At 43.4% G+C, this 16,902-nt stretch overlaps 1 protein-coding gene across 1 annotated transcript in view; it reads left to right on the forward strand.

Annotated features, from left to right (window-relative positions):
- Positions 1 to 6,036: 6,036 nt before the first annotated feature.
- Positions 6,037 to 16,902, forward strand: part of HSD17B2 (hydroxysteroid 17-beta dehydrogenase 2) — a 62,025-nt gene continuing 51,159 nt past the window's right edge. The window contains exon 1 of the mRNA XM_067019005.1: positions 6,037 to 6,304. Within this exon, the coding sequence (XP_066875106.1) occupies positions 6,037 to 6,304 (268 nt within the window). The remainder of the gene's footprint in view (positions 6,305 to 16,902) is intronic.

Here is a 16,902-nt window from a genome sequence, read left to right on the forward strand (position 1 = left end):
TTAAGAAAAAAAAGAACAAGATAGTAAATATTTTAGGCTTTCCAGGTCTTATGAGCTCTTTCTCAACTACTCAACTTTTCCGTTGCAGCAGGAAAACCGCCACAGAAATAAGTAAATGAATGAGCATGGCTGTGTCCCAATAAAACTTCATTTACACAGGACAGATTTATCCTTTAGGCTATAGTTTGACAACCCCTGCTTTCTGCAATGAAAATTAAGCACCCACACAGTATGAATAAACCCACATAGTGTTGAATGATAAAGCTGAATATTAATTACTATATAATTCCATTTATATAAAGTTAAAAAAGGCAAAACTAAATTACAGTGTTAAAAGTTAGGTTAGTGCTTACTTTTGAGAAACACAGAAAGAACAGTGATTCAGAGGGGGCATGAGAAGGGTTTCTAGGAGTTTCTGACAATGTTCTTTTTTAAAAATAAATTTATTTATTTATTTATTTATTGGCTGCATTGGGTCTTCGTTGCTGCACGTGGGCTTTCTCTAGTTGCGGCAAGCGGGGGCTACTCTTTGTTGTGGTGCATGGGCTTCTCATTGCAGTGGTTTCTCTTGCTGCGGAGCATGGGCTCTAGGTGTGCAGCCTTCAGTAGTTGTGGCACATGGGCTCAGTAGTTGTGGCTCGCAGGCTCTAGAGCGCAGGCTCAGTACTTGTGGAGCATGGGCTTAGTTGCTCCGCAGCATGTGGGATCTTCCCAGACCAGGGCTCGAACCCGTGTCCCCTGCATTGGCAGGTGGACTCTCAACCACTGCGCTACCAGGGAAGCCCAAGTCCATTCTTTACATCTGCATCTTTATTCCTGTCCTGCCCTTAGGTTCCTCAGAACCTTTTTTTTTTTTTTTTAAGATTCCACATGTATGTGTTAACATACGGTATTTATTTTTCTCGTTCTGACTTACTTCACTCTGTATGACAGTCTCTAGGTCCCTCCACTTCACTACAAATAACTCAATTTTGTTTCTTTTGGTGGCTGGGTAATATTCCATTGTATATATGTGCCACATCTTTATCCATTCATCTGTCGATGGACACTTAGGTTGCTTCCATGTCCTGGCTATTGTAAACAGAGCTGCAATGAACATTGTGGTACATGACTCCTTTTGAATTATGGTTTTCTCAGGGTATATGTCCAGTAGTGGGATTGCTGGGTCGTATGATAGTTCTATTTTTAGTTTTTTAAGGAACCTCCATACTGTTCTCCATAGTGGCTGTATCAATTTACATTCCCAACAACAGTGCAAGAGCATTCCCTTTTCTCCACACCTTCTCCAGCATTTACTGTGTGTAGATTTTTTGATGATGGCCATTCTGACCGGTGTGAGGTAATATCTCATTGTAGTTTTGATTTGCATTTCTCTAATGATTAGTGATGTTGAGCATCCTTTGGTGTGTTTGTTGGCAATCTGTATATCCTCTTTGGAGAAATGTCTATTTAGGTCTTCTGCCCATTTTTGGATTGGGTTGTTTGTTTTTTTGATATTGAGCTGCATGAGCTGCTTGTAAATTTTGGAGATTAATCCTTTGCCAGTTGCTTCATTTGCAAATTTCTCCCATTCTGAGGTTTGGCTTTTCGTCTTGGTTAAGGTTTCCTTTGCTGTGCAAAAGCTTTTAAGTTTCATTAGGTCCCATTTGCTTACTTTTGTTTTTATTTCCATTTCTCTAGGAGATGGGTCACAAAGGATCTTGCTGTGATTTATGTCATAGAGTACTCTGCCCATGTTTTCCTCTAAGAGTTTTATAGTGTCTGGCCTTACATTTAGGTTTTTAATCCATTTTGAGTTTATTTTTGTGTATGGTGTTAAGGAGTGTTCTAATTTCATTCATTTATATATAGCTGTCCAGTTTTCCCAGCACCACTTATTGAAGAGGCTGTCTTTTCTCCATTGTATATTCTTGCCTCCTTTATCAAAAATAAGGTGACTATATGTGCGTGGGTTTATCTCTGGGTTTTCTATCCTGTTCCATTGATCTCTATTTCTGTTTTTGTGCCAGTACCATACTGTCTTGATTACTGTAGCTTTGTAGTATAGTCTGAAGTCAGGGAGCCTGATTCCTCCAGCTCCGTTTTTCTTTCTCAAGCTTGCTTTGGCTATTTGGGGTCTTTTGTATTTCCATACAAATTTTGAAATTTTTTGTTCTAGTCCTGTGAAAAATGCCACTGGTAGTTTGATAGGGATGGCACTGAACCTGTAGATTGCTTTGGGTAGTACAGTCATTTTCACAATGTTGATTCTTCCAATCCAAGAACATGGTCTATGTCTCCATCTGTTTGTATCATCATTAATTTCTTTCATCAGTGTCTTATAGTTTTCTGCATACAGGTCTTTTGTCTCCTTAGGTAGGTTTATTCCTAGGTATTTTATTCTTTTTGTTGCAGTGGTAAATGGGAGTGTTTCCCTAATTTCTCTTTCAGATTTTTCATCATTAGCATATAGGAATGCAAGAGATTTCTGTGCATTAATTTTGTAACCTGCTACTTTACCACATTCATTGATTAGCTCTAGTAGTTTTCTGGTAGCATCTTTAGGATTCTCTATGTCTAGTATCATGTCATCTGCAAACAGTGACAGCTTTACTTCTTCTTTTCCAAATGGATTCCTTTTATTTCTTTTTCTTCTCTGATTGCTGTGGCAAAAACTTCCAAAACTATGAGGATAATAGTGGTGAGAATGGACAACCTTATCTTCTTTCTGATCTTAGAGGAAACGGTTTCAGTTTTTCCCCATTGAGAACGATGTTGGCTGTGGGTTTGTCATATATGGCCTTTATTATGTTGAGGTAAGATCCCTCTCTGCCTACTTTCTGGAGGGTTTTTATTATAAATGGGTGTTGAATTTTGTCAAAAGCTTTTTCTGCATCTATTGAGATGATCATATGGTTTTTCTCTTTCAATTTGTTAATATGGTATATCACGTTGATTGATTTGCATATATTGAAGAATCCTCGCATTCCTGGGATAAACCCCACTTGATCATGGTGGATGATCCTTTTAATGTGCTGTTGGATTCTGCTTGCTAGTATTTTGTTGAGGATTTTTGCATCTATGTTCATCAGTGATATTGGCCTGTAGTTTTCTTTCTTTGTGACATCTTTGTCTGGTTTTGGTATCAGGGTGATGGTGGCCTCATAGAATGAGTTTGGGAGTGTTCCTCCCTCTGCTATATTTTGGAAGAGTTTGAGAAGGACAGGTGTTAGCTCTTCTCTAAATGTTTGATAGAATTCACCTGTGAAGCCATCTGGTCCTGGGCTTTTGTTTGTTGGAAGATTTTTAATCACAGTCTCAATGTCAGTGCTTGTGATTGGTCTGTCTATATTTTCTGTTTCTTCCTGGTTCAGTCTTGGAAGGTTGTGCATTTTTAAGAATTTGTCCATTTCTTCCAGGTTTTCCTTTTTATTGGCATATTGTTACCTGTAGTAATCTGTCATGATCCTTTGTATTTCTGCAGTGTCAGTTGTTACTTCTCAAGAGGAGATCCTTCTAATACTCCAAGCTGTCCTGAACTGGAAAGTCACCTTCAAAGGCTTTGCAGTGCCTGTTATGAGAGGCGTACTGGCAGTAGACACGATGACCACTTGGTGGCGATGTTACAGAGAGAATCCCTGTTTTAGATGGGACGTTACTTCTTCAAATTCTCGTTTCAACTCAAGAGCCATAGATTCTAAGAAAGTATACATTCCAGGATTCTCAGCATTCCCCCCCGCCCCTCCCCGGGTTGAGAAATCTTCCCTTTGGGGTAAGATACGTTGTCTTCAGAAGGTGCCTTCAAAAAGGCACCTCTACTGGCAGAAGGAAGCAACACATTGACTCATTGGCATCATTAATAAGAATGAGTTGATCCAATTGGCTCTTTCCCCCTGTAAAGCAAGTGCAAGTTTGCCAGAAATGCAACATTGGCCAAGCAAGGATGATCTCAAGGAAACGTCTAACACAGAATGATGGGGATGAAAAGGAGACCCAATTCAACTCAATCAGATGGAATTTAGTCAGAAAAAGAAAGACAGATACCATATGATATCACTTATATGTGGAATCTAAAATATGACACAAATGAACGTATCTATGAAACTGCTTACGGGCATAGAGAACAAAGTTGTGGTTGACAAGGGGGAGATGGTTAGGGGAGGGATGGAGTGGGAAGCTAGGGTTAGCAGATGTAAGCTATTATATATAGAATGGATAGACAATAGGTCCTACTGTAGAGCACAGAGTACTGTATTCAATAACCTATGATAAACCATAATGGAAAATAATATTTTAAAAAGAATGTTATCTATATGTATGTATAACTAAATCACTTTGCTGAACAGCAGAAATTAACACAGCATTGTAAATCAACTATATTCAATTAAAAGATAAAAATTAAAAAAAATAAAAAATAAGCTCATGTTCTTAATATAGCATACCACCTTCCCCGTCAGAAGGTGAAGAGCATCCTTAACCTAGGCTTCTACATCACGGCAGGGTTTGCCTTCTCCTTGGGAGCCCCAGGACTGAGCAGCTGGGAAGCCACGTAGGCTGCCACCAGGAGATTTGCTCCATCCTTGGTGGGCGTGCACCATCGGGAAACCCACATGGGTGTTTGGCCCCAGCCCCAGCATGGGAGCCACTGACAAAGTGCTGAGGCTCCCAGCAAAGAGCCATAACTATCCTGCTCCAGTTAACTCATGGGTGTGGGTCTGGACCCAGTACTCTTACTTAAGTAACTTATCCTCTTCCCACCTCAGTTTTCCTCTCTGTAAAATGTGCCTAATAACATCCACCTTGAAATATTTCGTGGTTCAAATGAGGCTAAAGTGAAGAAGGGCTAGTACATAATGTACTAAATGTCTTTTGCTTTTTTCCTAAGGCAGGCTGTAGAGTGGTTGGAGCATAAAGCTCTGAAACAAGGCTGCTTGTTTCCACTTCTGTGTGATCTTGGGCAAGGCTCTTAACCTCTCTGTGCCTCAGGGTGCACACCCATAAAATTACTACAGTAATGGAACTTACTTCATAGAGACACAGTGTTCAAAGAGACTGCACATATTGACTGTTGAGTGCAAGTGCCTGGAGCAGAGCTTGGCAGAGAATAGGGTCTCCGCTGAACATGGCCCCTGGCGCAAATAAGTACCAATAGGTATCGACCATTATTTATACTGTTATTATTGTGTTCTTTCTCCCTGGCCTATCTTTCCTCTGGCGAGACCAAAGCACTTCTCATCTGCCAAGAATCTCTTCCTCTACTTCTTTTTTTTTTTTTTTTTTTTGCGGTACGCGGGCCTCTCACTGTTGTGGTCTCTCCCGTTGCGGAGCGCAGGCTCCGGACGCGCAGGCTCAGCGGCCACGGCTCACGGGCCCAGCCGCTTCGCGGCACGTGGGATCTTCCCGGACCGGGGCACGAACCCGTATCCCCTGCATCGGCAGGCGGATTCTCAACCACTGCGCCACCAGGGAAGCCCTCTTCCTCTACTTCTATATTCTCTTTCCATCTAACCCTTCAGCCTGACTCTAGTGGGGGATGGCGGGAGTCCTGCAGATGTGGGCAAAATCAGTGATGAACACACATACACACACGCACCCTTGGGTCAGGAAAAGGGCTCCACAGACGGACACACCACAGGCTCCTAAAGCAGAAGAGACTTCCTGCGAGCTGGAGGTTTTGTTATTCACTGTTCAGACAGATTGAATTCTGTCAATTATTACCCAACTAGTTATCTCTCCAGAGGTCATGAAAAAAAATGCGTGTGTTTGTTGCGGGTGAGTATACGTCTGTGTCGTGTGTGAAGTGGGCGTGCGGGGAGCAGTCAAATAGGAAATGCTCTAGTATTTAGATTAAACTGCAGACTGGTTTAAATTACCCACCAGGAAATAGGCGGCTGTATGAGTATGCTTAATTCACGCTCATTCGAGGTGCTCCGGGGCTGTTTTCTCCCCCCTCCCTTCTTGCCTCTCCGTTCGTATAACCCAGGCTGCCTGCAGCCTGTCTCCGCCCATTTGACTCAACTGGCCCTGAGCACGGAAAGGAGAAGAGAGTCTCTGAGAATGGGCACTTTCATCTCTGAGCCGGGATGGCTTTGCCTGACTGTCACCGCAGTGCTGGGAGGAACAATTTTTTGCAAACTCCAGAAGAGCCAAGGGCAGGTGGGGAGAAAGGTGGTCTGCCTGGCGGGCCTCTGGGGCGGGGCTTGCCTGCTCAGCCTGTCCCTCCTCTGGGGCTTGAGCCTCTTCTCCCTGTCATGTTTCCTCGTATATACTTACTTTTCTGGCCAAGAGTTGTTACCTGCGGATGAAAAGGCGGTGCTGATCACAGGTAAGCGGACGGCACTGCGATTCTCCCTCCGGGCGGGAACTGACACTTGCTTTGCCTTAGGGGGACTCTTTCAGATTAGTTTTAAAGAGAAAATACTTGGCATGGAGTAAATGAAAGCACATCCCGAGTGTCTTTCACTACACTCTTTCGGTTTGCTTTCTTTAGGAGGTGCACTTGAGGGGCTGATGGTGAGCCGACTGGGAAAGGGACGTGCACCTAAGCCACGAGTTTGTTAATTTCCCAGCATATGTAAGAGTAAGCAAACGCGGTTTGTTTGTTTCATTGTAGCCTGGATTGTCGCCTCGCTTTTTGAAAGCTTAAACCAAATTTCGTCTGAGATTAACGTCCAGCCGCGTTCTACACTTGGCCTCTTATTCCCTAGGTGCACAAAAAAAGCTGTCAAATTTAGGTTAGTCTTGTACTTTGCTTCATTTTTTTAAAGATCGAAGAGACTCACCTGGGCTGGAAATTTTGCCGTTTTCCCCGACTGCTGTCAAGAACCTTGTGTCTCATCTGAACCTTTGTCTTCAGATCTGTCATTGGATCACTAATATTTACTAATTGGATCAAGCTGGCAGTGTGTCCGGAAGGCGGCTGCTTGTTGGCTGAGCTGCCAGCTTTTTCCTTCTATTGTGTTTTTTTCCCGCTGCAAGTGTGAGGCCAGATTAAATTCCTGGGTGTTGTAAAACTGGTTTGTCTGGTTGGGAAGTTTGATTTTGGATAGGGCTTTAATTAGGATCACCACAGTGTTATCCTAACCCAGAAAACCCAGCCAAGGTGAGGATAGCAGCTGCAGCATCATTTGCTGGGAGGTCATCACCCCACCCCCTGCCCCCCACCCCCAGGCTGTTGTGACCTGCGGGAGTGAAAGCAAACAGAGTGTGAACAGAAGCAAATCAGGTGGTTTCCCAGTTCAATGAGAAATGGACTAGAAAGTGACTTGTCTATCTTGCCTTTGACTTTAACTCAACAGTGAAATTCTCTCTTAAAATGAGACACAAGTTGGCCCTTGCTGGAGTTTTGAAGTGCTGCAGAAATAAAGCTTCTGCGATGAAAAAAAAATAACCAAAACAGTTCAAAGGTAGAAAATTCAGCTGATCCATGGGATGCTTATCTCTGTGAATGTCTGGTATCACCTGGAATCACGCATCCAGAAGACTGGCTGTGTTTTTCACTATTCCACTTGAATTCTCTGGGGCTGGCTGGGTGAAAAGCTATAATAGCAGTATAAATTTTTCTGTTCTGTGTGTAGTAGCAAGTACCCATGGTCTTCAGAGTAATTCTAGGTCAAATTTATTTTTTGTACTTTTCCACGTGCACGAAAGAAGACAGAACAATTAAGCATGTTAAAAAAAAATAATGGCGATGCTGTGGTTGACACTAATGGAACATGATCTCCTGGAGGTCCAAATATTCCTGGGAAATCAATTTCAGGGAGCAGCACTTCTAAGGCTCATAGATAAGAATACTAATGCTTAGGATAACCAGAGGCAAACTTCAAGGTAACCGGGAAAGTAGGAATTATCTCTTGCTTGTTTGTCTTGTCAATGTTCTTTATCCTCTGCGTTTGAAGATGTAGGCATGCAGAAACCCACCAAATACACACCCAATTCAGTTGGTTCACATCAGCTATTGAAATGTCCTGACTCGTGTTCAGTGTCATGGAAAATGACTGATTCAATTAGGCAACGTGAGCCCAATGACTAATCCCTCAATGAAATGCTTAGCGATTAGAAAGCTTAGAATTAAGAAAGGAATGACATACATTAAGGCTAACTGAAATGTGCTTTTCAGGTTCTTTGTCATTTTCGTGAGGAATGGCATAGAGTCCACATAATTCTAGAGATGCTTTCAAAACCTTTGTACTAAATAGGGAAATTTTAAATGACTTCATTTAGTTAGACCAAAACTCATTAAAAAATAAGTCATCGTGATTTGGAATAACCTTTGTTTCGGGTTGGCTTATGTTATAAATTGGTACACATTTTAGTGTCGGGGAATACAGAAAGCAATGTCTCAGTATACATCAAAACCATCAATATGATTCCTTTATCTGATAATTCAAGATTTAGACATTTCTCTTAAAGAAATAATCTGAAATGTAAAAAAAAGCGTAGATGCAAACCAAAATGGCACATTCACAAAGCTGTTCAACACAACCTTATTAAAAATTGTGAAATATCAAAAGCAATCAAAATGGTGACAACATTCTAAAATTAGAAAGAAAACAATAAATGTCATTAAAAATGAAAAAAAAAAAAAAAACCGAAACGGTGACAAATTACAGTATATCCTCTGGATGTAACAACAGGACCGTGTTATAACATGGAAATTGAACTAAGAGAAAACACTCCGAGGATCTAGGTGCTTGGATAAGACTGCCTCTATGTCACATGAAGAGGAAAAGCACTGGAAGGAAACAGTCTGTGAATAGTTGGATCAGAGTACTTGGATTTGTTTTTCCCTTAGAATTACTCTAATATAGTTATATTACTTACATAACAAAAATATTTAAAGAAGAGATTATGTTAAGAGAGTAAAGTCCATCTTAGTGCCTAGTTAATTATGGACCCAGGTGTAGGACAATGACAAGAACAAATTCAAAACAACTTTTTCTTGGAGTCCCCTACTTCACTTTGCTAAGATAAAGGTCTTTGGTCTCTGAGACATATACTTATAGCAAGAAGAAGAAATAAGCAGGCACAAGGCATTTGAATACACATTTGTCCTCAAGGCCCCTGAAGCCACAGCAGCCATTCAATTTTTAAAATAACTATAAGATTAGTGAAGAGCAGGTCCACAAGATTGCAATAGCATCTCAAGCACAATACAGTGAAAAGAATGTTGAAGTCTGACAGGCTTGGCTTTGAATCTTGCATTTACTTTGCCTTAGGGTAGGTTCTCCAGGGGCAGGGCTTGAGATGAAGGTTTGTGTGAAAGGGATTTATTAGGAAATTCTCCAAGGAACAGAGGTCCCAGAATAAGGAAGATGGACAGGGAAGGGGAGGAGGCCAAGCCTGGGTTCAACATCAAGAGAAGCCTGCTGAGGGTTCCATGTTGGCTTAATCGTCCGGGACAGATCTGGAGGCACTGGTGGGTCACAGGAGAGAGCTATCCCCATTGTGGGCCAGGGAGCTGTACTCCTTATACCCTCACACCTGTCAATCATTAGTTAAGGGCTGTCGCCCCCATCCTCTTTGGTGGTAGGAGGGGAGGCTTAAACTCCAGGCACTTCTGGCTCTCCATGGTCACTGGCAAAAAGGACCCCAGCATCCTGGGCAGCCCTCGGACAAAGTCGCAGGTGGCTGGGAGTGAAGGTGGTATGGATTAGAGCACCAAAAAATGGTCAAGGGATCTGGGGCAGCATGACATCTGCTACATACCTCTTACTAGAAGGGTGATCCCTGAAAGTACCCAGTTTTAGGCTTTTGAACTTCTGTTTTCTCCCCTGTAAACTGGAAATGATACACACACACACACACACACACACACACACACACACACACACACTCTCTGTCTCATAGACGGAGTTAGTAGATGAGAGAGGGCGAGGAAGGGAGGAAGGTAGGAGATTCTGTGTGTTGACAAGGTGAGGGTTGGGGTTAGGGAGAACAAGAAGAGAACAAAAAGAAAAAAGAACAGCTGACAAAGAAATGGGAAGAAGAAACATCCATTTATTCATTCTATTCATTCAACTATTGATTGGGTCCTTGGTATGTGCCGTGTATTGTCCAGAAGCAGTGGGGGAAGAAAGTTAAAGACCATGCAGTTGTTATGTTGTTAGGTGATGGGATCTGAGTTCCCAGTTTTCCTTAACCTTGGACCCACATCCCCCGGGGGTTCCTTCCTCCTCTTCTGAGGTTGTGCAGTGTCATTCTCGGCCTACCCTTTGAATCTGGTAGAAGATACACAAGTACCTTTGATCTTCCACCCTCAGGGCTTTCATCCTGGTCCCTCCAGTGTTTCTTGCCCATCTTGAAAGTGAACTACTGATTTGGCATCTGCTGTGTGCAAGGCAGACACCTGGAGGCTTTCCTAGTCCACTGGGACAGATACGGCGGCAGCTCACCATAGCCTCGGGGTGGGGTACAGAGGGTGCCTTTCAGGAGGGTTCCCAGAGTGCCATGGGTCCCAGTGCTGGGTGCAGGAGGGGCCTCATTAGGAACTGAAAGGTAGCTTTCTACAGAGAAAATGAGGTCTTCCAGGCCAATTGGTTAATCAGGTATGAAACACATCTAGCCCTCATTAAAATTTGTTGAGTTGGATAATTTTAATTGGAATTTTCTAAATTGGGTACAATGGAAGAGAGATCAGGGAGGGGAAGAAGGATATGTTTGATGTGGAAGTCTTTATCTTATGCTCCAAACAAAGTGTCTAGGTCAATGGTGACCCCCTTCGAGGACTTATTAGGTAGTCTAATTAAGGTTCTAAAATGGAATATTGTTGGCATCAGCTTGGGATTTGGGCTCCTTTTACTTTAAGGGTAGACTATTGAAATGGATAAACATTGACAGTGGACTAGGGACTAAAGAAAATAACATCTCTGCACTCAGAGCTTTACATACCTTTCATATTTGATTCCCATAACCCTAATAACTAACATGCATGAGGAAAGGGTGTCCAAAGTACCTGAACTACTAAGCAGCAGAGATGGGACTAAACCCACATCAGACCCATTTGCCATCCAAAGCCTTTTTCCTAACCACTGTTATTATCAGTGTTATAGCTACAGTTACTAGTAGCCTATGCAGGTTTCCAGGATATAAAATGTGTCCATTCATCGGCAAGTGAGTGTTGAACATCTTTTATGTGCACAAGACTCTGCTTGATACAGAACTTGGCAATTGATTGGATGCAAGATATGCCCGTGAGAGAAGATAAAATGAAGGCACCATGGATAGGGACACCTTTGAAAAGGGTGAGAACTGAGAGATGACATACAGTGAATTTGACTTCGGGTTTGAGTTTGAGGGCAGTGAGGGAGCAGTGCAGGTGAAAAGTCATTGGCAGTTGGAAATACAGACCTAGACCTTGATATGGTTTGGAGAAGGAGGATGGAGAAACACAAGCAATGTAGTGATGGTTAATACTGCAAGGGAAGAGGTCATTGGTACATATTGTACGCATCAATACTGCCCTCAGTGAGTCTATAGTTCAGTCGGTCTGTCAGATTTTTTTTTATTTTTATGAGCACGTGTCCTCTTTTATCATTCAGTTTGAGCTTAACCTTAGCCCTCTACAGAGAGGCATAAAAAAGGTATTTCTAACTTGGGTAATTTAGTAAAGGTTTGAACGGTGACTTGATTAGGCATTCTAGATGGCGTGTTTAGGTTGGCGGATACTCCCATGGAATGAAGTCCCCCAAATGTATTGTAAGCTGTTTGATGGCAGGGACCAGATCTTTTTTTATAACCAAGTCCCTCCTCAGTCTCTGAGCACGTCAGACCCAATACGGTGTTAATGAGTGAGTGAGCCGTGAGGGAACGAACCAAGCTGGTGAAATGTCCTCCCCTTTTCGTGGTCATTGGTTAGACACAATGGGTTTGTGCCAATCTGCCCACTTGCTTAGCTACTTATCTCTGCCGGTTCTTTTCGCTGGGGTCACCTGTGTAGAAAGGGCAGAGTGACATGGCGAGCTCTGAAGGCCCCATTGTTCCACGGTGACTTCATTGTTGGCTTGCTCTGGACAGGGCTTTGTGATGACTTGGTTCTAAGCATGCCCCTGTTCACCCAGGATGTGGCAAGAACAGACTATCCTCTGGTCACACCCCCAACCCCTCCCACCAGGCTGCTGAAGTCGCTCTCCCAAGGGTCCCTGGTGCCCTCCTAGTCCCCAGAGCTTGGTTTCTACTCCAGCACTGCTGACCATATTTTCCTTCTTGACACGGCCTCCTTGGCATTCTGGGATACTACATGTCCATGCTTCTCCCCCACTTCTCCATCCTTTGACTCCTCCAGGTCCTTCTTCCTACCCCTCCCACTAGGTGGCCTCTACGGCTCTGTCTTTAGCCCTCTTCAGAAGGGTTCATGGTACAAACACGTTCTTATCTCAGACAGTGATCAAAGAATATCCTTGCTTAGCCCCTCATGGCCAAAGCTGTCTTGTCCATTTGTTTATGTCAGTCTGTGAACCTTGATTACCCCACAGACTTTGGCATCCCCTATATATGCTCCTAAAGATGAACGCTTCCCAGATGCTATTCCTTTGCCTTATCCCCTACCTTGCAGCATTGGGGTTCACTGCTGAGCCTCAGAGTTGGGGATTACACTAGATCATAGGGTGTCGATATATATCTGCTAGGACATGGTGTGGGCAAAGCTTCTGAAGCAAGACCGGAGATATCAGGTTAATGGGTAGATGGTTCAGATAGTTCCATTCTGCTGAAACAAATGGAGATAAACAGACACGTGGGGATGACACAAGTCAGTAAATCCAGGGGCCAGAGAGGACAAGATGGGGGCAAGGTAAGCAGGGAGCATGAGGAAGTCTTGTACAGAGACAGAGTGGAATGGAGAAACATGTCTATCTTGGATGATACGGGGACCCCTGGGTCTGTCCCATTCACCACTGTCACAAAGTGGCATCTCCTCTTTAACATGGAATTCACTACATGCAGCACCCTGGTGTTCCCTGAGCCCCACCCCCTTGCCCACTAGTCTGCATCATGAGATCCTTCCTCTGGGCTCAGAATTGCCATCTCCCATGGATTTCATGCCATAAACAGGACATTGAAAAGATACATATCCTGCTCGCCAGGCAGGGTCTGGTCACATGCAAGGGGTCTCCCTTGGCCTGACTCATTTGTAACAAGCCCGTTGTGATACTGGGTGGAAAAAATAATGAGGAGGAAATAAGATCTCATCTGCCACTTTGGCATTAACACAAGCTATGGATAAACTTCATTTCCACCATGAAAAGGTACTGAAAAACAATTCTAAAAGTCAAAACCAGAAGCCATGAGGAAGCTTGAATGCCCTTTGTGTGCAGAGGACTCAAGGTCCAGGGACTGGGCCAGATGAATTTTAATTTGAAACAGTCAGTGGCCAGCATGGTCTTAGATTGAGTAGAACCCAAATTCCACTTTTATGGATCAAGGGCTTTGATAGGGCAGTTGAAACACTGGAAAGGGATCTGGGTTTCATTGAATTCTATTTTCTAAAGACTCACATCTACCGAGGTCCTGTAAGTCAACCTAGGGAAATGTCATTGTAGGGACAATGATATAGGGGCTGGGTTGCACTGCATCCTGCTCGCCAGGCAGGGTCTGTTCACACGCAAGGGGCCCCTGGCCTGACTCATTTGTATCAAGCCCTTTGTGATACTGGGTGGAAAAAATCATGAGGAGGAAAGAACATCTCATTCTGCCACTTTGGCATTTACACAAGCTACGGATACATTTTATTCCCACCAGCCATCTCCCAATGCCTGAATGACCGTTTCAGGATCATCCATTTAATCCAGTGGGGTTACCCGTGTAATGGAAAACTCATTACCTTCTCAGGGAAATCATTTCACTTTTATCCAATGCTAATCGTTGTAAATATTTTCTTTATACGGAGCCAAAATATGCTTCCCTGAAATATTCAACAGTGCACTCAGTTCTGCCCTTGGAAGTCACATAATCTAATTAAACCACTCTTTTGCATGGTAGCCCTTGAAAAATGCAAAGACTGCATCATATCATAGCCAAATCTGCTTTGAACTAAATCTTCTCATTCGTTTTATCATTCCTCCCATGACCTGGTTTCCAGAACTTTCACCATTCTACTAAGTCTCCTCTGGACGATTTCCAATTTCTTGACATTCCTTTGAGATGTCAACTCATTTTTAACATCAGGTGACATCTCGGTATGAGCAATACACACCAGGCTGGAACTAATGTGGTGAAATTAAATCCGTACACATGCAAGGTTCTTCTTGGACGTTGTTGCTTTGCTTGGTGGGGTCAATCCACAACTCCCTTTTTAATATCCCCAGCTGAGTTCTGAACTAATGGACACAGGCAAGTGGAAATCAAGATGTCAGCTTTATTCCCAATAGAAGCCTTGGAGAAGGTGTCTTAGATGTGTAGTACTAATGGTGCACCCAGTCAAGGCAGGGTTGAAAAGACTCAAGCCTTGCCCACAAGGTAGGGCTTGGGTTGGACAGCTAGGCTATCACAGCCTAACTGCACAGGTGTTTTGCAGGCTGGACGATGCCGAGGAGGAGAGGAGAGCTTGCATGTGACACTGTGCCCTCTTGAGTTTTCTCCTCTATTTCTCAGCCTGGTCATTTGCTCTGAACTGTCCTTTTGGTTCTCCTGTTAGAGAGAGAAAAGACCTTTGCATCCAGTGAAACGGTCTTGTACAGTTCTTTCTGTGAAAATCACCAATCAGATGCTTTGCTCCACCTCCCGAGGGGGAGGGAGGAGTGAGAGACAGAGAAGGTCCAGTGTCCACTGATAGATATCCCTCCACACTGAAGGAATGCTTAGTACTGTGCCTGGCTGCATAGTACAAAATCAGTGAATGCTATTGCAGGAAACTGCAATAGCAGAAGACCAAAGACAATAAAGTAATCAGAGAAAGGCTCATGTTGGAAGTAATACCAGCTATTTTTCTGGGCTGGAACAGATAGTCTCCATGTTGGACTCTTATCTCTGTTCCTCCCAAGTTAAACAGAATGTCCCCTGTCATCACATTTGCCAACCTTTATGAGTATTTGTTTGATGTCTTCCTCCTTCTAGAGCAATAACTCTTGACTGGAGCAATTTTGTTTCCCAGAGGACATTTTAGCAATGTCTGAAGATATTTTTGGTTGTCACAACTTGGGGACATGGGAACAATCCATTGGCATCTAATGGGTAGAAGCCAGGGATGCTGCTAAACATTGTACAATGCACAGGATGGTCTCCATAACAAAGAATTACTTGATGTCAGATGTCAATAGTGCTGAGGTTGAGATACCCTCTCCTAAGGTGTGAGCTCCCTAGATCAGGGGCCAGATCACTTTTATTGATCACGGTATCCCCAAGTGCCAGGTACAGAGCAAGTCACACGATGGGTACCCAATAATAATAAAAGGAAATGAAAGGAAAAGGAAAAAGAAAATGTGAGATACACACACACACACACACACACACACACACAGGAATATTACTCAGCCATAAAGAAAGAATAAAATATTGCCATTTGTAATACGATGGATGGACCTAGAGGGTACTATGCTAAGTGAAATCAGTCAGACAGAGAAAGACAAATACTGTATGATTTCACTTATATGTGGAATCTAAAAACCAAAACAAATAAACAAACATGATAAAACAGAAGCAGAGTTATAGATACAGAGAACAAACAGAGAGGGGCGGCCGATGAGAGAAATCAGTGAGGGAGATTAAAAGGTACAAACTTCCAGCTGCAAAATAAATGCATCACGGATATGAAATGTACAGTGTGGGGAATGAAACTATGTAATATCTTTCTATGGTGACACATTATAACTAGACTTGTGGTGATCATTTTGAAATGTTTAGAAAGACCAAATCACTGTGTTGTGTAACAGGAACTAACATAGTCTTGTAGATCAATTATACTTCAAAAACAAATAAACAAATTCATAGAGAAAGAGATCAGATTTGCCATTACCAGAGGCAGGGAAGGGGGAATTGGATAAAGGCAGTCAAAAGGAAGGAAAAAAAAAAAAAGGAAATTAGGGATTGAACTGGAGCTTCAAGAATAGGCCAGGTCTGAATGTATTTTTCTCTGCTTTGAGTACACAGTGGCAGAGGGTGCTGGGAGTTGTTTGGAAAAAATGTTCACAGAGGAGACCATAAATATTCTATCCCCAAAGGGATGGAAGAGATGAAGCAGCCCCGGGGCTTCACCGGGAGACTGACACTGCTATAAACAAGAGAGTCTCAGAACAAAGGGTTTGGAACTGAAGGTAACAGGAGAACATCCCAGACTATGAGCTAGTTCATTGTTTTGACAGATAGAATTCAGCCAGCCTCAGAAGCAGCAGAGATAGAATTTTAAGTAGGCACAAAACAGAGGGTTCTTTTGGTAATGCACAAAGGTGAGGCTTCTCAGCCTACTGTGGGCTGCCCTACACACAGAGGGTCTCCACCTTGGGGCAGGTCTACGGGTCTGTAGGATGTCAACCATCACTGTGCACTAGAATCATCTGTGGGGCTTTTAGAGCATACTGATGCTTGGACACCCACTCCCAGAGCTCAGGTTTACCTGATCTAAGGTGTGTGACCTGGGCATTGGTATTTCTTACAGCGCCCCATCCCAGGTAAAGCTACATTGAGAATGGAGCACAGCTCAAAGCCTCCTATAAGCAATTCCTCTCTCTAACACCTTATGTGCCCGAGTCCACTGGGTGTCTCGGACTTGCCGTGTCTGGAAGCGAGCCCTCCCACCTGGCCCTGGCTCAGTCTCCCACCTTGGAGATCCACACTACCCAGCGCCCTGTGGAGACCAGAATCCCTGCTTCTCCTCCTTCTCCCCCCAGATCCAGTTCATTGCCGGTGCTGTAGCTGCTATGGATACCCCCGTTGTTCTCCTGCACCACCTCTGTGCTAGTCAAGGCTGCCATCATCTCTTCCTGGGCAGCT

This window comes from Kogia breviceps, chromosome 18, assembly GCF_026419965.1.
Source record: "Kogia breviceps isolate mKogBre1 chromosome 18, mKogBre1 haplotype 1, whole genome shotgun sequence".
Taxonomy (NCBI): domain Eukaryota; kingdom Metazoa; phylum Chordata; class Mammalia; order Artiodactyla; family Physeteridae; genus Kogia; species Kogia breviceps.